General features: G+C 50.5%; 1 protein-coding gene across 1 annotated transcript in view; it reads right to left on the bottom strand.

Moving 5' to 3' along the window:
• Positions 1 to 16,989: 16,989 nt before the first annotated feature.
• The window catches only part of LOC116986103 (DENN domain-containing protein 3-like), a 72,763-nt gene continuing 68,531 nt past the window's right edge, over positions 16,990 to 21,221 (bottom strand). Inside the window, exon 15 of the mRNA XM_033041272.1 lies at positions 16,990 to 17,068. Within this exon, the coding sequence (XP_032897163.1) occupies positions 16,990 to 17,068 (79 nt within the window). The remainder of the gene's footprint in view (positions 17,069 to 21,221) is intronic.

The raw sequence follows: 21,221 nt of genomic DNA, 5'->3' as shown, positions 1-21,221 counted from the left end.
CTCATAATGAGAGGTCTGTATGCCGGGGTGAGAAAGAGTGATAGATGGTCAGACTGGCCGAGATGAGGGAGAGAGGAGGCTTTGTATCCATCCCTAATGTTGCTGTACACGTGATCCAGTGTATTTTGACCTCTCGTCGGACACGTGACATGCTGGTGGAATTTAGGGAGGACAGTTTTTAGATTAGCCTGATTGAAATCTCCAGCCACGATGAAAATCCCATCAGGATGCGCATTCTGTAATTTGTTGATTAATGCTAGCAGGGTGTTCAGTGCTAGCTTGATGTTGGCACTTGGTGGAATATAAACAGCCAGAATAACAACAGCTGTAAACTCCCGCGGCAGGTAGAAGGGTCGACATTTCAATGTAATAAACTCCATGTCTGGTGAACAATGTCTCTCGACAACGTTTACATTCGTACACCACTTGTCATAGGAGTAAATACATAGCCCCCCTCCTCTGCTCTTACCAGAGTCACTGCTCCTGTCGGCCCGGTATGCTGTGCGACCTACCAGACTAATGGCCTCGTCCGGGATCCCAGCGTGAAGCCAGGTCTCAGTTACCACCATGAGAGAGCAGGTTTGTAAAGTTTTGTTTTCTTCAGTGATCAGCTCCAGCTCGTCCATCTTGTTGTTGAGCGATCTGGCGTTCGTCAGAAAGATGCTGGGTAGCGCTGGTCTGTAAGGATCTTTCTTTAGCCTAGCTTGAATGTCGGCTCGACAACCACGCTTCTGCCGCCTCCGTCTGCGCCGCCTCCCGCACAGTCCTTTCGGTAAGATGATCCACTCGGACTCCGCTGGGCAGAGGATTTCTGCCGGTATATCGTCGTTGTGGGAGCTCCTTGCGAACTCTAGTTCGCTACACAGCGTCCCAATCCTCAGAAGGTCCTGCCGGTTATATTTTGAGTCACAGGTCCACAGACAGACGGACAAGACAGACAAAAACAAGAACATCCACACGGGGGAGAGCAAAGCCGCTGCATTCAGGTGCGCCGCCATTTTCCATCAACCTTCTTAACCAACCTTCCATGAGGAACCTTGTCAAAGGCCTTACTAAAGTCCATATAGACAACATCCACTGCTTTACCCTCGTCAATTTCCCTAGTAACCTCTTCAAATAATTCAAGAAGATTAGTCAAACATGACCTTCCAGGCACAAATCCATGTTAACTGTTCCTAATCAGACCCTGTTTATCCAGATGCTTATATATATTATCTCTAAGTATCTTTTCCATTAATTTGCCCACCACTGACGTCAAACTAACAGGTCTATAATTGCTAGGTTTACTCTTAGAACCCTTTTTAAACAATGGAATAACATGCGCAGTACACCAATCCTCGGGGACTATTCCCGTTTCTAATGACATTTGAAATATTTCTGTCATAGCCCCGGCTATTTCTACACTAACTTCCCTCAATGTCCTAGGGAATATCCTGTCAGGTCCTGGAGACTTATCCACTTTTATATTTTTCAAAAGTGTCAGTACTTCTTTTACTTTGAAACTCATAGTATCCATAGCTACTCTACTAGTTTCCCTTACCTCACATAATTCAATATCCTTCTCCTACATCCAACCTTTGTTCCACTATACTTTAAAATGCATTGTTTTTGCTCACTGTGTCTTTGGGATCTTTTGCCACGTTAGTTCAGTTTTAGTCTTTTTCAGTTCAGTTTATTGTCACGTGCACCAGCAGTCCAGTGTTGCATGTGATCCAGTCAGCAAAAAGACTACACATGATTACAATTGAGACATCCACAGACAGGATAAAGGGAGTAATGTGAATAACGTTTGGTGCAAGCCTAGGAGCGATTTACTGAGGCCAATTAACTTACGAACCCGCATGTCTTTGGGATGTGGGAGGGACCCGTGGTGACCGGGCACGTCTGTTGGTGGCAGCGGCCTGAAAAAGATGCTGTCCCCAGGAGCTACAATGTGAGCCACAACAACAGCCTCATCAACGACTGTGATGCACCTCGCGAGTCGGGTGTGACGCCAGAAGCCAGGGCTCTAAGCAGATGGGAAGCGATGTGGAATGGATATTTCCACTGGTGGGAGAGTAAAGGTTCGGTGCTGGGACCGCAGCTATTTACAATATATATTAATGATTTAGATGAAGGGATTACGGATCATTAGCAAATTTGCAGATGACACAAAGCTGGGTGGCAGTGTGAACTGTGGGGAGGATGCTATGAGAATGCAGGGTGACTTGGACAGGTTGGGTGAGTGGGCAGATGCATCATGCATGGCAGATGCAGTTTAATGTGGATAAATATGAGGTTATTATCTAAAAGGTGTCAAGTTGGGAAAAGGGGAAGTACAACGGGATCTGGGGATCCTTGTTCATCAGTCAATGAAAGTAAGCATGCAGGTACAGCAGGCAGTGAAGAAAGCGAATGGCATGTTGGCCTTCATAACAAGAGGAGTTGAGTATAGGAGCAAAGGGGTCCTCCTGCAGTTGTACGGGGCGCTAGTGAGACCACACCTGGAGTATTGTGTGCAGTTTTGGTCTCCAAATTTGAGGAGGGACATTCTTGCTATTGAGGGAGTGCAGTGCAGGTTCACAAGGTTAATTCCCGGGATGGCGGGACTGTCATATGCTGAAAGAATGGAGCGGTTGGCATGTATACTCTGGAATTTAGAAGGAAGAGAGGGTATCTTATTGGAACATATAAGATTATTAAGGGTTTGGACATGCTAGAGGCAGGAAACATGTTCCTGATGTAGGGGGAGTCCAGTTTAAGAATATGGGGCAAGCTATTTAGAACAAGAGAGAGCTAGATAGGGCTCTTAAAGATAGCGGAGTCAGGGGATATGGGGAGAAGGCAGGAATGTGGTACTGATTGTGGATGATCAGCCATGATCACATTGAATGGTAGTGCTTGCTCGAAGGGCCGAATGGCCTACTCCTGCACCTGTTGTTTATTGTCTATTGTCTATTGCAAGACAAAGTCCAGTAAAATCCGATCAGAGATAGTACGAGGGTCTCCATTGACGTAGATAGTAGCTCAGGACAGCTCTCTAGTCGGTGATGGGATGGTTAATTTACCAGATAATAGCCAGGAAGAAACTGTCCCTGGATCTGGAGGTGTGCGTATTCACAATTCAGTACCTCTTGCCCGATGGGAGAGGGGAGAAGGGGAGAAGGGGGGGTGGACAGGGTGCGACTTATCCTTGATTATGCTGCTGGCCTTGTCGAGGCAGCGTGAGGTATAAATGGAGTCAATGGAAAGGAGGTTGGTTTGTGTGTAGGTGTATCGGTGTGGGTGTGAGTGTGTGTGGGTGTGAGTGTGTGAGAGTGTGTGTGTGTGAATGTGTGTGTAGGTGTGTATGAGTGCGAGTGTGTGTAGGTGTGTGTGGGTATGTGTGTGTGGGTGAGTGAGTGTGTGTGTGTAGGTGTGTGTGGGTAGTGTGTATGAGTGTGGTTGAGTGTGTGTGTGCGTGTGAAGGCCCAGAGCTGCGGGTGAGTTGGTGCCGGGCCGGCACCTCATGATCACCGTCTTTTTCTTTACTTGCTTGATAATTATATTTCATGATAATTAGTGAGTGCAACCGTGCATTATTTTGTCATATTTTTAAATTAGGTATTACAGGTGCACAACCTTTTATCCGAAAGCCTTGGGACCAGACACTTTTCGTAATTCAGAATTTGTCGGTCTTCGGAATGGAAATTTTTTAGCGTAGATTTTAATGGCTGGCTCAGTGGTAGAGTGCTCGGCTCATATCCGCAAGGTCGCGAGTTTGCGCCTTGATCGCGGCAGTAAACTCGGTCGCGAGTTTGAGTCTTCAATGTAGTTTTTTCTTGCAGAATAAATGTTTGTATGAAATGCAGTGTAGGAGAGGTGTACTGACTGTGTGGGCAGAACTTTGGAAGTGATTGCCCACCAGTCTAAAAAGCCGCTGTGTCTCCCTGTCCCTGGGATAGCAGGGGGCGATCAAACAGCACAATAACCCCCTCCCCCTCCAACTCCAGAGGAATCCGCTCCCCAATGGGCCGCTACGGCGACAAGTGGCAGTTTGCCCACAGCCCGAGCTGCGCCCCCTCATCCGCCACCCCAAGAACAAGACGTACCTTGCACACCATCAGCTTCTGCCCCTACGTGTTCCTCTGGAGTTGGAGCGGGGCTGGGCTGGAGTTGCTGCTGGCTGTGGGTCTCTGGGATCTCCGTGCTCGCAGTGGGCCTGGGGGTCGGTGTCCCGTTGGTCCTGACATCTCCGGCCACCCCCCTGGACTGGAGCTGAGACTGGGAACTGTACCGCCCTTGCCCCCTCCCTCTGCAACTGCAAACAACCCAACTCTCCTGCAAGGGCGGTACAGTTCCCGGAGGATGGCAGGTGGCCGGAGACGTCAGGACCAACAGGAACCCGCTCCCCGATGGGCCCCTACGACGCCCCGAGCTGCGCCCCGTCATCCGCAACCCAGGTTCCTCTGTAGTTGGAACCAAAGATCTTTGGTTGGAACGGGGCTGGGCTGCTGCTGGCTGTGGGTCTCTGGGATCTCCGTGCTTGCAGTGGGCCTGGGGGTCGGTGTCCCGTTGGTCCTGACGTCTCCGGTGACTGGCACTGCCCTGCTGCAATCACCGACGTGAAGACAGTGCAAAGCCCCCGCGCCGGTGCAATGGGCGGGGAGCTGGAGAGGGGAGGGAAGGGGTCACACACATGGCCGGGAAGCAGAGGGGTGTAGGTGGGGTGAAACTGAAGCGAGCGACAATCTGCTGCTGCCTGCCCGCTGAGTTAAAAAGTTCCCACGCAAGACTCACGAAACATTGTATCGTGAGTCTACCGTGGGAACTTTTTAACTCAGCGGGCAGGCAGCAGCATATTGTCAATTATTAACCCTCCCGCGCAATATACCCTCACCTTCTCTTTTATGAATGGGGATTTAGTTCCCCTTTCTTCGAGGACCGACCGGAGGTTCCGCTGTCACCTCTGCGGGCCGCCCTCGGTGAACGTTTTCAAGGACCTTTCTTCAAGGACCGAAAAAATGGCCGCTATTCGGAGGTTTTCGTTATTTGGATCTTCGGATAAAAGGTTGTGCACCTGTATATGTTTTATTGTACTAGTTATACACTGTGATGTTGTGATGGGCTATAACCTTGTTTAACCCTCTTGGGAGACGAGCTTTCCCCCCCCACCCCCAAGCAAAACCTGAAATGACGCCCCAGTTTGACAACTCCGGCACCAAAAAAATTAGCACTGCGACCTGAATATTGCGTTGGGGGAACGGGGCCCAACGGGTCCCACTTGGTCTAGTATATCTATATACTTATACAACTCTCATCTTGTCCTCTTCCGGTTTGCGTTGGTTTTACATTTGCGCAAAAACGGTACCCGATAGCGCTACCATTTTTCACCACCTTACTCGCCATTCTCCTGTGCTGTAAATTCAACAAGTTTTGTTCGGATCGGTGGAATAGTACAAAAGTAATGGTTTAAAAATCATATAAACCACCCCTTCCGGCACCCGCTGTCAATCACCGGCAGCGAGGAGAATAAAGCTGAAGGAGCAGAGTGAGCAGAGTGTGTTGAGCGAGTGTCGAGTGCGCAGAGTGAGCAGATTGTGGAGTGAGTGGCGTGCGGAGTGAGTAGCGTGTGGAGAGAGCAGTGTGCGGGCTGCTTCTGCGGCGACCAGGGAGTCTCTGTGTGGAACCGGGAATTGTTGAGTGAAGCCGGAGCCGGAGCCGGAGCCGGACCAGGAGCCATTAAGTGAGGCCGAAAGCTGAAGGTGCGTGGTGAGCAGAATGCGGGGTGAGCAGTGCGAGCTGCATCTGCGGCGACCACAATCCCCCTCCCCCACACCCCTCCCTCTCTCCCCTGCCAACACACCCCTCTCCCTCCCCCCCACCCCCCTCCCCCACACCTCCCCCACAACCTACCCCAACCCCTCCCCCTATTGGGGGCTGGGAAGGAGGGTCCTACTGCGGTAGGCCATGCCAGCGCTGCCCTCACCGGCCGCCGACGGGCCCCGCCTGAAGCTGTCCCCCTCCCCAAGTGCAGAACGCTCCCCTCTCCCCCACCGGTCCCCGACAGCCCCCGCCTGAAGAACGCAACAAGAGACCCAACATATACACACCTCCCCTCCCACCCCACACCCCTCCCTCTCTCCCCTGCCCCCCCCATCCTCCTCCCCCCACACCACACACTCCCCACCTCCACCCCCCTGCCCATACACACACCCACTCCCCTCCCACCGCACACCCGCCTCCCCTCCTCCCCTTCCACTCATGAAGTGGAAGGGGGGGGAGTGCTGGGGATGAGGGGAAATGAGCCGCGCCTGCGCAGTTAGGGGCTATGAGTGAGTGGTGGAATATTGTTTTGGGGGAACGGGTTGCGTTGGGGGAACAGGTGAGTGGTGGAATATTGTGTTGGGGAATGGGTTGCGTTGGGGGACCAGGCTTCCTGTGGGACTGGGACCCAATGGGTCCCACTTAGTCTAGTATACAGTATATATATTACTAAAACTCTCATCTTGTTTCTATATTTGCCGGTTTGTTTGTAGCTGTATTTGCGCAAAAAACGGTACACGATAGCGCTACAATTTTTGCACCACCTTACCATTATCCTGTGATGTCAATTAAACATGTTTTGTTCAGATTGATAGTATATTTTACATTATTCATTGTGGGGGGCGTTTTCATTGCTGGGGGGGGGGGGGTAGGAAAGGGGGGAGGTTACATTTTTTAAAAATCGTGATTTTCACTGTGGTGGGGTGGGATAGGGCGAGCTTTCATTAAAAAAAACATCGTAAGTTTCATTGTGGGGGGGAAGTTTCATTTTTTTTAAATCACGATTTTCATTGTGGGGGATGGGATAGGAGGGAGGTGAGGAGTGGGGGAGCAGGGGGATAGAGGGAGTGGAAGGGGGAGGGAGATGGTAGGGGAGGTGAGGGGGGAGAATGGGGGAGGAAGGGGGAGGTAGGGAGTGGGCGATGGAGGGAGAGGAAGGCAGTGGGGGAGGTCGGGAGGGAGGGTGGGGGTTGGGGGTGTAGGGGGTAGGGAGGGGAGAGGGGTTATGGAGGGATGGATAGAGTGACAGGGTAGGGGAAAGGAGAGGGAGTAAGAGGTGAGGGAGGGAGTGGGGAGGGAAGGAGGAGAGGGGAAAGAAGAGAGAGGGTGAAGAGGAGGGGGAGGGAGTGCTGGGGGATGATGGGGAATGGAGGAGGATAGGGGTAGGGCGAGGCGCAGTTGGGGAGGGTTGCTGTGACTCGCATCACAACGGGGATCTCTGGTGTCACAATGGGAATCCGTCAGCCGCGCCTGCGCATTTGGGGGCTATGGGTGAGTGGTGGAATATTGCGTTGGGGGATCGGGGCCCAACGGGTCCCACTTGGTTTAGTAATTTTATAAACCTAACAGGTCTCTGCTCAGCCTCTGGTGTTTCAAAGAAAATAATCCAATCTCACCTTATAGCTGAAACCTTCTAATCCAGACAGCATTCTGGTAAACCTCCTCTGCATCCTCTCCAAAGCCTCCAAATCTTTCCTGTAAGGGGACAACCAGAACTGCATGCTGCACTCCGAATGTAGCCTGACCAAAGTCTTACAGAGCTGCTGTGATTGCATGTGGAGTCAGAAGAGATTGCACATGCTGGAATCTGAACAAAATACAAACTGCTGTAGCAAGTCTGTGGGTCAGGGAGAATCTGAAGACGTTTACTGACTCAAAATGTCATCTGTCCATTCCCTCCATAGGTGCTGCCTGACTGGCTGAGTTCCTCCAGCACTTTGTAATTTGATCAGTTTCTTCTCAGCTGTCATCAGGCAACTGAACCATCCTACCAACAAGGAGAGAGCAGGCGGGAACTAACATCTACCTCATTGAAGATCCTTGGACTATCATTATTTGAACTTTACTAGATTTTATCTTGTACTAAACATTATTTCTTTAATCCTGTATCTGTACACCGTGGATGGCTCAATTGTAATCACATATAGTCTTTCCGCTGACTGGATAGCATGCAACAAAAAGCTTTTCACTGCCAATAAACTAAACTAAACTAAATTAAGTAAAACTAAGATAAACTAAACTAAACAAAACGAAACTAATGGATATGCCCTGGGTAGCTGACACGGGTGTTTTTGAAGAAAGTGGACAACCTCAGAAGATTTGTACCTGACAATTCAGAACATATTTGGTCAGATTCAGTCAATCTACAGGTATCTAGTGCCTGTACCTGCGTTAATATGCATCCAATCTGAAATTGCCTTCACAAAATCTTAGCTACCAACCTCAGACTGCAGTGGTGATTTATCTAGTCTGAAGAAGGGTCCCAACCAGGAACATCATCTGTCCATTGCCTGACTTGTTAAGTTCCTCCAGCACTTTGTGTTTTGCCCAAGATTCTAGCATCTGCAGTTCCTTGTGTCTCAAAAAATGTCCTCTAATCAGCTTGCTCTGAGACTGATGATGACTGTACTTACGGGGAATGCCTAGTTTATTTTAGATATACAGCATGGAAACAGACCTATCAGCCCACCTAGTTCATGCCAACCATGTCCCTGGTCGGGACCATTCATACTAGTTTTATGTTATCCCACTTTCTCATCCTCTCCCTACACATTAGGGGCTATTTACGGAGGACCAATTAACCTACAAACCCGCACGTCTTTGGAACGTGGAAGGAAACCGGAGCACTGGGAGGTAACCCACACAGATGCAGGCAAAACATGCAAAATCCACACAGACAACACCCGATGTCAGGATTGAACGGGTCCCTGTTAGGCAGCAGCTCTACAAATTGGCTGTTGGTACTTCCCTATTACAGCAGTAAGTGGAATTAGTTACAAAATACTTTGGTTTTGCTGCAAGTAAGAATTTCTTGTTCCATTTCAGTACTTATACAGTTGGGCCACTGAAAACATTTTATCGGGATGCATCACAGCATGGTTTGGGAACAGCTCCAACCAAGACTGCAAATTAAGTGCAGATAATTGTGGACGTAGCCCAGACCATCACGCCAACCAACCTCCATTCCATTGACTCAATCTACAGTTCATGCTGCCCTGGCAAGGCCAGCAGCATAATCAAGAGCCTGTCTCTCCCCGGTTTATGTTTAATCAGACTGTACTGGACTTTACCTTGCACTAAACGTTATTCCCTTTATCCCACGTCTGTACACTGTGCACAACTCGATTGTAATCACAGTCTTTTAGCTAACTGGCTAGCATGCAACAAAAGTTGTTCACTGTACCTTGGTACAGCTGACAATAATCTAAACTGATGGGTATGACAATAAAATCATCCTTGATTCTTGATTGGCACGAGACTGCGATAGGCTAAATAGGAACACAAGACTTCTGTTCCCTTAACAATCATTTCCTTCATTACCAACGTCTAGTCATGTTGAGGGAACAGATCCTGATGTTGCTACTCCTGAGCAAGAAGCTGAAATCATTGCAGGCCCTCTGTAACTCTGCACCTGACAACACCGTGGCAACACCTCACCACAAGTGCCAGCACCATCTTCTCAAGGGCAATGAGTCCCATCCCATAAATAACAACAATGCTATTCAATCTTTTTTTTTTTACAGACCTTTGCAAACCTCCTTTGTTTGCCTCGAAGTTTAATCTACATTTTGTGTCCACAATTCAGTGATTTATAACGTGCACCAAGACGGTGACAGATTTCCTATTATATCTTTGCCCAGTCGACAGACTTTGACTGAACATTATGATCAATTGAATCTTCTCAGGCCTTGCAATGAGGATTGGCTTCAATGAACAATCTCCCATCTCCACCGTCTCATTTCCTCTCATGAAAATGTAATGATTCCCATTCCATGAGAATGGAATATTGGGTCCTTGATTCTATCCCAGTCCTAACCAGGTTTATGTCAAAGCCAAGTGTTTAGTTTAGTTCATTGTCACATGTACTGAGATACAGTGGAAAGCTTTTTGTTGTATGCTAACCGGTCAGCGGAAAGACTATACATGATTACAATCGAGCATCCACAGTGTACAGATACATGTTAAAGGAAATACGTTCAGTGCAAGATAAAGTCCATTAAAGGTAGTCCAAGGATCTTCAATAAGGTAGGTAGTAGCTCAGGCCTGCTCTCTAGTTGTTGGTAGGATGGTTCAGTTGCCTGATAAAAGCTGGGATGAAACCACCTCCAAATCTGGAGCTGTGCGATTTCACACCAGTAAAAATAAGAAGTGTCATAGCATGGATCTGTAAATGAGGAGGAATTTCTTTAGTCAGAGGGTGGTGAATCTGTGGAATTCATTGCCACAGAAGGCTATTGACACCGTCAATGGGTATTTTTAAGGCAGAGATAGATAGATTCTTGATTATTACGGGTGTCAGGCATTATGGGAAGAAGGCAGGAGAATGGGATTAAGAGGGAAAGATACAGTAGATCAGCCATGATTGAATGGCGGAGTAGACTTGATGGGCCGAATGAACTTATGGAAACAGGCCCTTAGGCCCAACTTGCAAGTGTCAATCGAGATGCTACATCTACACTAGGCTTATGTTTGGCCTATAATTCTCTAAACCATTCCTCTACACGGACCTGTCTGAAAGTCTTTTAAAATGCTATTATAGTACCTGCCTCTGTATGAAAATGTTGCCCCTCGGGTAGGTTCTGTTCCTTGTTCCATGTTCCACACTAGTTCTATCTCCTACTTTTGTATCATTTCCCTGCATACAAGTGGCAATTTACAGAGGCCAATTAACATATTTGGGTGGTAGTGAGGGAGCACGCACTGTTTTTTTGTTTTTGTTTTTTTGTTTTTGTTTTATTTAACCAAAAATAATTTAATCAATTATTAAAATGTTATTTACAATACAATATAAAACGAAACACGTCAAACAAATATACTAAATGAACTACTATATAACAATATTACAATCCACATCGAGGATGGCTTTCACCCCACGCTGAGCCCAGCGATCCCAGAAATCCCCCAGAATGCCCGTGGACAGCGCGTAGTCCCTCTCAAGTACCACCCGGGCGCGGACGTAACCCCGGAAAAGGGGCGGGCAGCCGGCTCGGGCAGAGCCCTCTTCCGCCTGGCGCCGTGACTCGCGGATGGCCAACTTGGCCAGGCCCAGGAGCAACCCAACCAGGACATCTTCAACCCTACCCTCTCCCCTACGCACAGGGTGTCCAAAGATGAGGATGGTGGGTGTCAAGTGCAGCCAGAAGGCAAGGAGCAGCCCCTTTAGATATTGGAACAGGGGATGCAGCCTCACACACTCCATACACACGTGGAACACAGACTCGTCCAGCCCGCAAATGTGGCAGGAGGCTGGCGAGTCTGTGAACCGCGAGAGAAACAGGTTGCAAGGGGACTCCTCAGTGCAGTACCCTCCCCCCCAGGTCCCCGATGTAGAGGGGAAGAATTGTAAGATTAAACGAGAACCTACCAGTTTGAAGTTTGATCTTGATTTATGAGGAGTTACGATGAGCGATTACGTGAAGAAGGGCCGTCCGTCTGCGTGCGCGTCAATCTTCAAAGCAGCGGTGTTAAATCACAGATAAAAAGAAGACCTGAGAATAGTAAGATTGTGAAGAAACTAGAACTTCCATATGACCTTGATAGTATGAGGGTGGGAGCGGTGTATCGCTCATCGTAACTCCTCATAAAATCAAGATCAAACTTTAAACTGGTAAGTTCTCGTTTAATCTTACTATTTTACTTCGGAGTCACGTGAGTGACTGCGTGAAGATTTCAAAGCTCTGTGATTTTACGCCGATTACGAATCCAGGCGTCACACACTGAATGGATTGACCATGGATGCGTGTAATCATTAAAGCATTCAGACATTACGTAGTTAAGTAAAGAAACGGATGCTTTAAATGAAAGAAAAGTTTTTTAAAAAGTTACCCCTCCCAACCTTGGGAAGGAAACTAAGGGACAGAACTTAAAATGGTACGTGCAAACACCCCCAGTCCGGTTATGGGTTTGTTATAAAACCGGTGGACCGTTATTTCATTCATCCATCCTGCAGCCACTAGGATGTCGTCAAGGGGCACGTCCATAGCTCTTGCTGCCGACGTAGATGCAGCCCTGGTGGAGTGAGATTTAACCATATAAATGTTTACTCCTGCTACCGGCATTACCTCTTTTGACCATCTGGAGATGGTTTGAGTTGACACCTTTTGGTGTGTTTTTAATTTTTTTTTTTAATGTTTTATTTTTTTTTATGGCTGATGAGGACCGATTGTTCTGAGCCTCTGAGGTTCTCCGTAACTCTCAGATTGTGGTGTTAGTATGTTACCACACACACAACCGTTGGTCCTCTGGATATGCCAAGAACTGGATCTACTTCCCTGGCATTCCTGGCCTGCTCTGTTTTATCAGGTTCCTGATTACGAATGTTATGTTGTTCATATTGGTGGTCATGTAGTCCAACCGTAGCTTTTGCAGTGTCTGGACTCTTTGTCAGCATACCACCTTCAGGGTTAGTTATAGGCGGTCCCCACTGTCAAAGTAGGGTTTGTACCATGCTCACATCCGATGTGTCCGTGTACCTTGGCCTTGGAGGTCTTAAATTGTAAATTCCCTTCATGAATTTTGTTGTAAAGGGGTGCGTTCCTATCGAACTGTGCCCTGCTTCCGGCATCAGATTGGAGGAGAGTGCGCCTCTGGCACTATAGATGCACTATAACTTAGTTTATAGTTATAGTACAGTTGATAGGAACTCCAAGACATCCATTATCCGAACTGTGTTGTATTTGTTCGGACAGTCCTATGCCTTGAAATGGCCTCCTCGGAATCTGCAGACCAACAAGTTATACGTTCATGTAGTGGATGATTGCTCCCTGTAACTGGGTTCACTAGGAGGTCCCTGCTCTTGGGTACAGCCATTACTGGCTGGACTATAATTCCCAAAATTTTGGGGACCAGTCTTGAGTAGGCCAATCTGGCACTACCAATATGCCTGTGGCTTAGTCTTGCTTGATTTTTGTCAAGCATCGGTTTGTGAGACAAATTGGCGGAAAGCATACATAAACATTCCTCCCCAATTGAGGGAGAAAGCATCCACTGGCTTGCTCCTGGATCCAGCTCGCAGGACACATATCTGGGTAACTAATGGTTAGTCTAGATGCAAACGGATCAACATCTGGTATGCCAAATCGTGTAGTTATTTTGTTAAATACTGTCTGATTCAACATCCATTCTGTGTTGTTATTAAACATTCGTGATCCAGCATCTGTCACCGTGTTATATCTACCTCCTAGATTTCCCAAATATTCCTCTCGATACACTAGTGCCAAATGAGGTTCGACAATCTATCGTAAGATACAGATTTTACACCACCCTTGTTAATGGATATATGCCACCGCAGTGGTGTTATCAATCTGAATTTGAACAAGCACCGGTTGCATATCGCTACAGAGTACCTTGAGTCCATATTGTGCCCCCAACAATTCTGGGTAATTGATTCCATGTGTTGGGGAATTACAGACTCCTGCTCATTCCATCTGCCCCCACAGCTTTAGACTGTGTTGGTGTCTCCCCATCCTTAGCCGCTTGCATAGGTCTGAAGAACCCTCGATGGCTTTCGAGCAAAATTTCCCTGACCTGTCTCCCATGGCTAGAATTTGACTATCAGGTCATTGCAGGCTTAATTAATATTGTCGTTTGCCCCTAGGCAAAGTCACCAACATATTTACTGTTTTTGATAGTAAATTCTAGGTAATCAATTACCCTTGTAGGTGTCAATTTTGATTTAACTGGATGGATGAGGTAACCAATTCTTTCAAACAGGGTTTTGGTTTGCTTGACTGATGCTTCTGCCAATTCTTGTTGACTCCAAAATGAAAATGTCCTCCAAATATGCCGTTACTATGTGGTTTTGAGACCTTTGTAGTCCCAGAATTGGTTTCCGTAGTTTAGTCAATAGTCTAGGAGCTGATGTCAACCCATTTGGCAGAGCCATGCCATCCAGTTAAACTTCAAATATCTCCTGTTCTTAATGAATAGACACCGAATAGTATGCATCTTTGAGGTCGATGCATGCCATGTGACCATTTTAGAGGAAGCTCCTATAAAACAGTTGTTAGACCGTAACAAAAAATTGCTGTTTCTAAAAGTCTGTACTGCACAAATGAGTTAAACCTGGATGAAGTGACATCCTCCATCTGTCACCTGTCCTGGAAGGCAATCCTGCCCAAAATACTGGGCCTGCCTTGAAGACAAGTCTGCTTGGAACCTATGTATGTTGTGCAGTAAAAAATAATTACATGTTGTTATCTGTTTTTTAAAACCAGATCTGAAATTCATGTTATTGTCATTTTGAACAAAAACACAAGAGTAAAATTACCAACATGTAACTGGTCCACAATCCCTTGTTTCAGTAAACCCAGACCCACCTACCTCCATGGCTACCGGTGGTCTTGTGGTAAGCCCAAAGGCCCCTGATGCGGGTTCCTTTTCTCTCCTTGATTGGGAGTTGGACTGGTAGGAAGTGTGGATTTTGGTGCAAGTTAACTTAAACAGTGCTATATAAGTAAAAGTTACTTACTTACTTCCTTTCTTCTGCTTGTCCCTGGGAAGGTCCCCCCCCCCCCCCCTGCTTTTGTACTCTGAGTGGTTTCTTCCATATGTACTTCCCCCTCCAATGGGGAAGACATTGGGTTGCCCCATAATGCGAGGCTCCCGGTACTGCCTGCTGCTGTAGGCCCGGGCTGACACAGCTCTCTCCTTAGAGCAGGTCATTATAACCATATAACAATTACAGCACGGAAACAGGCCATCTCGACCCTTCTAGTCCGTGACGAACACATAATCTCCCCTAGTCCCATATACCTGCGCTCAGACCATAACCCTCCATTCCTTTCCCATCCATATAACTATCCAATTTATTTTTAAATGATAAAAACGAACCTGCCTCCACCACCTTCACTGGAAGCTCATTCCACACAGCTACCACTCTCTGAGTAAAGAAGTTCCCCCTCATGTTACCCCTAAACTTCAGTCCCTTAATTCTCAAGTCATGTCCCCTTGTTTGAATCTTCTCCAAAAAGTTGCTCCTATGTGGGAGAGTCGACCTCAGACGCTCTCCGTTGAGGGAGGGTATCCCTTTCCCTCCCCGGACTCTTCTGAGTCAACGGGTTGTTTGACTTGCGGGTGGATTTTCCCGTACTGCAGGACCACCAACGGAGCTTCTCCTCCTGCAACAAGTCTCCTGCCGGTTCAGCTGCCGGTGCTAAATGTCGGGAAACACCGTTGCCCGCTACTGGGAAATGCTGCGATCTTCGGCAGCCGACTTCCCCGCGGACCGTATCCTGGACATCTGGGCCCTGAAACTACAAAAAGTTTCAAGCCCAAAAGAACGCAGGTAAGTGATTCAACTTTCCTTACCTGCCCATCCTAACGGCCTGGGAGGACGCAGTGCCTCTGCCAGTCCGTCGCGCATTGCGTTCAGACGTAATGACGCGCACGCAGACGGACGGCCTTTCTTCACGTAGTCACTCACGTGACTCCGAAGTAAAATCCCTGCGTAGAGGGACCCCCACTGAGGGTCCCCCTCACGACCGAAAGGCAACACCGACCACCATTTAGTGTCTGGACGGTGGACCAGGGCGAGGAAGGGCCGGGTGTGGAGGAGGAGCCCGTACAGGACACGCCTCCCTGCATCTCGGAGGGAGATGAAGGGTGTCGAGGAAAGGCGGCTCATGTTGTGTGGGACCGGCTCCCGGGAAGGATTACGGTGCCTGTGTCGGACGAGTACTTCCGGTTGAGCAGGTGAGGAGTGGGGCAGGGTAAGGGGTTCGAGCCTCTCACGACGGAGCCATCGCGGAGGGGGGCCTGGTCGACAGCAACCAGGTTCCAGACCCTCAGCAAGTCCCGGTAGAAGATACAAGATACAAGATACATTTATTTGTCACATGTGCCAGATGGCACAGTGAAATGTGATTACCATACAGCCATACAATAAAAATAAAGAACACAACACACGATAGAATTCAACATAAAAACATCCCCACACAGCAGAATCAAAGTTTCCCACTGTGAGGGAAGGCACCAAAGTCAGTCATCTTCCTCTAATGTTCCCCAATGTTCACCCCTGGTCGGGGCCTCCCCGAGCCCTACGCAGTCGCCGCTATGGGCGGCCCGATGTTCAGGCCCTCTCGCCGGGGTGATGTAATTCCGACGTCGGGGCTGGGGGACATCCTCAGCGGGCTGGACATCAGAGTCGGCCACCTCCTACCGGAGTCCGTGGCTCCCAAAGTCCGCAGGCTGCGCTGGGCGGAGATGCAACACTGGCGGCCCTCGGCAAAGGGCCTCAAGACTCCATGATGACGGTCAGTGCCGCCCGCGTTGGAAGCTCTCCCAAATCGCAGCTCCACGATGTTGGAGCAGCGGCCCAACGCTCCGGAGCTCCAAACGGCGATCGAGGTAGGCATCGCCCGCTCCGCGGTGAATTCAGCGCTGCGCCGCCACTGTTGTCGCTCTGGACCGGTTCCCGGTCCCCGGCAGGAAAGACCGCTCCGATCCAGGAGGGGGGCGAGGACGCGACTCGAAGAAATAGTCGCGTCCCCGCCAGGAAGCGACTGGGAAACACTTTCCCCCCTTACCCTGCCCCACTCCCCACATAGAAATGTTAAAGTTTCCCCCCAAAACAGACTTTAAACCAACTAAAAATAAAAAAAGATTGAAAAGACAAAAAGACAGAAGCCAGGCATCCTCTGCAGGACGGCACGGCTGACATCCACCATCGGGATCCGTGCACCACCTTGAAGGCAGCCGCCCTGTTGGAAAAAGTGCGTCGCCAGCACGTGCCACCTGGGAGGATGCCCTGAGTACAGGTATCTCTGCAGGGTCCTGAGGCAGAGAGCCGCCCACTTGGTGCAGATGCACACCAGCGACTGACCGCCCTCCTCGATCGGGAGACTTAGGACTGCTGCAGAGACCCAGTGCTTTCCCTTGCCCCAGAAGAAGTCCACCAACTTCTTCTGGATGATCCCAGCAAAGGTGGCTGATGGGAACAATGTGGTCAATCTGTACCTGAGCATGGAGGCTCCCAAAACTGCTGCGTCAGCTCCTCTCCAGCCCAGCTATCTTGACTAACTGGCGTTCCTTGGCGAGCTGCAGACTCGGCTGGTCTTTGCTGCTCCTGCAGCAACAAAAGGGATTTCTGCTATCTGTTGTTGGAATCCCCTTATCCCCGCTGGTCTTTTCGAGAGAAAGGAGGAGGCTCCGTCAACTCCAGGTTCCAAGGCCGCAGAAAATCGAGCCGGTGCAGAATTCCTCCCACACCATATAAAGCCCGGTCAGTAACGACGAGGCACTAAGGGGCGGTTGTTCTGGACACAGATGTAAAGTCCTCCCCCTTTTTGGTGCCAGTTTCTTAGCAGACGCAGTAGTGGGAGATACGCAATTTGATAACAACGCCCCCAACACACAGAGACTTTCTGCAGAGTTGCAGCGATACACAAGGTGTTTATAGGTACCGCTGTACCTCCTCCAAAGTCCCAAAATATGTTTTAAACAACAAAATAGAGTTCCGATCCATGCACATCTGAGCGCCGCGGTGTGGGAGGGGCAGTGAGGTGGGAGTAGTGTGGGAGGGGCTGTGAGGGAGCGCTGCACTGTGGGAGGGGCGGTGAGGGAGCGCGGCGGTGTGGAGGGGCGGTGAGGGAGGGGCGATGAGGGAGCGCGGCGGTGTGGAGGGGCGGCGGTGAGGGAGGGGCGGTGAGGGAGCGCGGCAGTGTGGGGGGGAGGCGGTGAGGGAGGGGCGGTGAGGGAGCGCGGCGGTGTGGAGGGGCGGTGAGGGAGGGGCGGTGAGGGAGGGGCGGTGAGGGAGCGCGGCGGTATGGATGGGCGGTGAGGGAGCGCGGCAGTGTGGAGGGGCGGTGAGGGAGCGAGGTGGTGTGGAGGGGCGGTGAGGGAGCGCGGCAGTGTGGAGGGGCGGTGAGGGAGCGAGGTGGTGTGGAGGGGCGGTGAGGGAACGAGGTGGTGTGGAGGGGCGGTGAGGGAACGAGGTGGTGTGGAGGGGCGGTGAGGGAGCGCGGCGGTGTGGAGGGGCGGTGAGGGAGCGAGGTGGTGTGGAGGGGCGGTGAGGGAGCGAGGTGGTGTGGAGGGGCGGTGAGGGAGCGAGGTGGTGTGGAGGGGCGGTGAGGGAGCGAGGCGGTGTGGAAGGGCGGTGAGGGAGCGAGGTGGTGTGGAGGGGCGGTGTGGAGGGGCGGTGTGGAGGGGCGGTGAGGGAGCGAGGTGGTGTGGAGGGGCGGTGAGGGAGCGAGGCGGTGTGGAGGGGCGGTGAGGGAGCGAGGTGGTGTGGAGGGGCGGTGAGGGAGCGAGGTGGTGTGGAGGGGCGGTGAGGGAGCGCGGCGGTGTGGAGGGGCGGTGAGGGAGCGCGGCGGTGTGGAGGGGCGGTGAGGGAGTGCTGCATTGTGGGAGGGGCCGGTGTGGGAGCGCCCACTGTGTGGGAGGGGCGGTGTGGGAGCGCCCACTGTGTGGGAGGGGCGGTGAGGAGGGAGCGCCGCACTGTGGGAGGGGCGATACTGAGGGCGTGCATCCCTCCTCCTTAATCGCTCGCCCTCCCCCTTGAGTACAGGTTCAAGATCTGAGCTGCATCATTCTCTCCGCTCTGCAGTGTAAGACTTCATTAAAACACTTGAAACTTTATATTTGCAAAATGTCTTTGGGGAACTGACACAGCATTTTCAAAGTTACTGATGGCTTCACACGAAATATTTTCCATTTGCAGGAACTAATGAGGCCGTACGCCAAGGAACAAGTTGCCCGTGAACATTGGTGGGAATGCTGTATCAGCCCTGGCTTCAATATGTGCAATCTGCCTCTGCAGGGTCAGGCAGAGCTCCCTGGGTGGGCCAAGAGTATTGGTCCACAGTACTTGTCAGTGTGCCATGGCTGGTGTTGAGATCAGGCTTTGTTCTGCCCCTCTCTCTTCCAGCTTTCTGCCCACAACACCACAATCACTCTAAAGGAGTGTCTCGACCCAAAGCTTCATCTATCCATGTTCTCCAGAGATGCTTTAGTTTAGGAGCGAACTACGGATGCTGGTACATACTTGTTAAAGAAAACTTTAAAACACAGCACAAAGATCTGGCAAGACAATCAAGACTTTATTCAAATGCCAAAATACCAAATTCTAGGAGATTGCTCAACGAACAAAGATTCCTGCTCCTTATATACACTTTCCTTTTGATGTTCTGTTTTCCATAGCAGGCATCTTAGGAATTCTCCTTCTTCGCAAATGGTTTTTGTAGATGTGTTTAGACGTGGTCTTTAATCCTTCACTAAGTCTTTATTAAGACACTACATCCACTCGTCCCAGCACTGACCACAACTGGTCTACACACGTACTGGAACCAAGAGAGGGAGGGTGCATGCAGATACTACAGTTATACTACCTAAGGTGGGAGTGTCAAATGGTAATGAGGCAGCTACATATTTGGTTGCAAGCATAACCACCTACATCCTTTCCCGTAGAATAAACAGCAGCAGGGTAATTATACAAGCCTGCAACATAGTAACAGCATCATTTAATCAAACAGCACAATATTAAGCAAAGTCGCCATACCGATCAGGGGGCCGGACAACTCTACCTGAGCGGGTCCGTACAGTGCCCTCACCCTCACTCCCCTCCCCCAAAGAGAAAGGCAGAGGCGGAGAACTACGTGGGGACTGCGGATCAGACAGAAAAACAGGAGACTGGCCAGAAACCGGTGGACTGCTAGATGGCGACTGCCGAGGCGGATAAGAAGAAGAAGAAGTAGAATCAGTAGGAGAAAGACGTGGAGGAGACGTGCCAGCCGGGGAGGCAAAACTCGGAGGCACCGTTAGAGGCACGGTAGGGGCACGGACAACAACAGGACTAGAAGGAGGAGGAGGAGGAGGAGCCATCTTGGTGAACGGCTGCTAGCAGCAGCCGTCCGTCTTAAATTCGTTTTTTTTTAGTTTTTAGTGAGTCCTGTTTGTAGGGGATATGGTCTTTTAATGTGGGGGGGGTAGGTGTTACTTTATTTATAGGTCCCTACCTGGTCGGTGTGGCAGCCTTTTTTCCGGGCTGCCCGTCGACCCGTCGTCGTGGCCTACCAGCGGGCTTGGAGCGCCGTTTCTTGGCGGGAACCACCCAGCACCTCGGCCTGCGTGGCGGCACTGCATTGGAGCGCTGGAGCGCTGGAGCGCTGGAGCGGAGCGGAGCGGAGCGGGCGATGCCTTGCCTGGGTCGCCGCGCTGGAGCTCTGGCGAGCTGGACCGCCGTGAGCAACATCGGGCTGCGGGTTTGCGGAGCGGAGAGACGGCGTGCGTAGAGGCGGCAAGGCGGCAGTGAGGAGAGCGGGCGCCGACTTTTTCATCTGGAGCCTAGGAGCGCCAAACCGACGCGGCCTTGTCGGCTTCGGCAGCCGCGGGCTCCAACCAAGAAGCGGCCGTTCCAGGTGGCCCAGCCGCCGAAAGGACTCTCCCGATGCCGGGGCAAGACCACCCGGTGAGAACGGCCAGGAACATCGGGCCTCCGTAGAGGCAATTGCGGTGGCCCCAATAGGCCTGACTTTGGGGTGAACATGGGGTGGGGACTGGACATTGTGCCTTCCTCCACAGTGCTATCCACTGTGGGGGGATGATTTTTTTTGTCTAACTGTAGTCTTGTAGGTCTGTGTCCAAGATGGCTGCCGTGAAGAGAGAGTGGACGCTGGCACGATTTGGTTGCCGCTGCTCCCTCTTCACACTGTGTTTTTGATTTTCTGTTTTTGGATTGAATTCTGTTTTTAATTTGTGTCATTGTGATGTCTTTAATTACTTGTTTTACTCCGATTATATGTTTTTATTCTGATTACTATGTAAGGTGTCCTTGAGATGTATGAAAGGCGCCCATTAAATAAAATTTATTATTATTATTATTAGGCGGCACAAACCGAGGAGGAGAGTCGAGCCACGGAGAGGGAGGCTCCGGGAATGGAAGCGGGGGCGCAGGCTCCCGGACAGCTAACAGATGTTGGCGACTGCGACGGTACACAGTGCCCTCGTAGTCTACTAAATAGGAACGGGGTGAGTCCGCCACTCCTACTACAGTGGCAAGCTTGGAAAACCCGGTAGGTGACTGCAAACGGACAACCTGACCCGTCGTGAGGGGGGGAAGGGGGCGGCAAGACTTGTCGTGGGACCGGCGCTGGATTTCGTGGCGTTGAGAAATACGGCGGTGGACCGTATCAGGTTGGCGTACCACCGGCACAAGCGACTGCTGAGCGATCGGCATTGGCGGCCGGAGGACCCGGGACATGAGCCGCTGAGCAGGTGAACCC

This window comes from Amblyraja radiata, chromosome 23, assembly GCF_010909765.2.
Source record: "Amblyraja radiata isolate CabotCenter1 chromosome 23, sAmbRad1.1.pri, whole genome shotgun sequence".
Classification (NCBI taxonomy): Eukaryota; Metazoa; Chordata; class Chondrichthyes; order Rajiformes; family Rajidae; genus Amblyraja; species Amblyraja radiata.
Note: the sequence above shows the minus strand (reverse complement) of the source record. Positions and strands in the feature narration are given on the sequence as shown.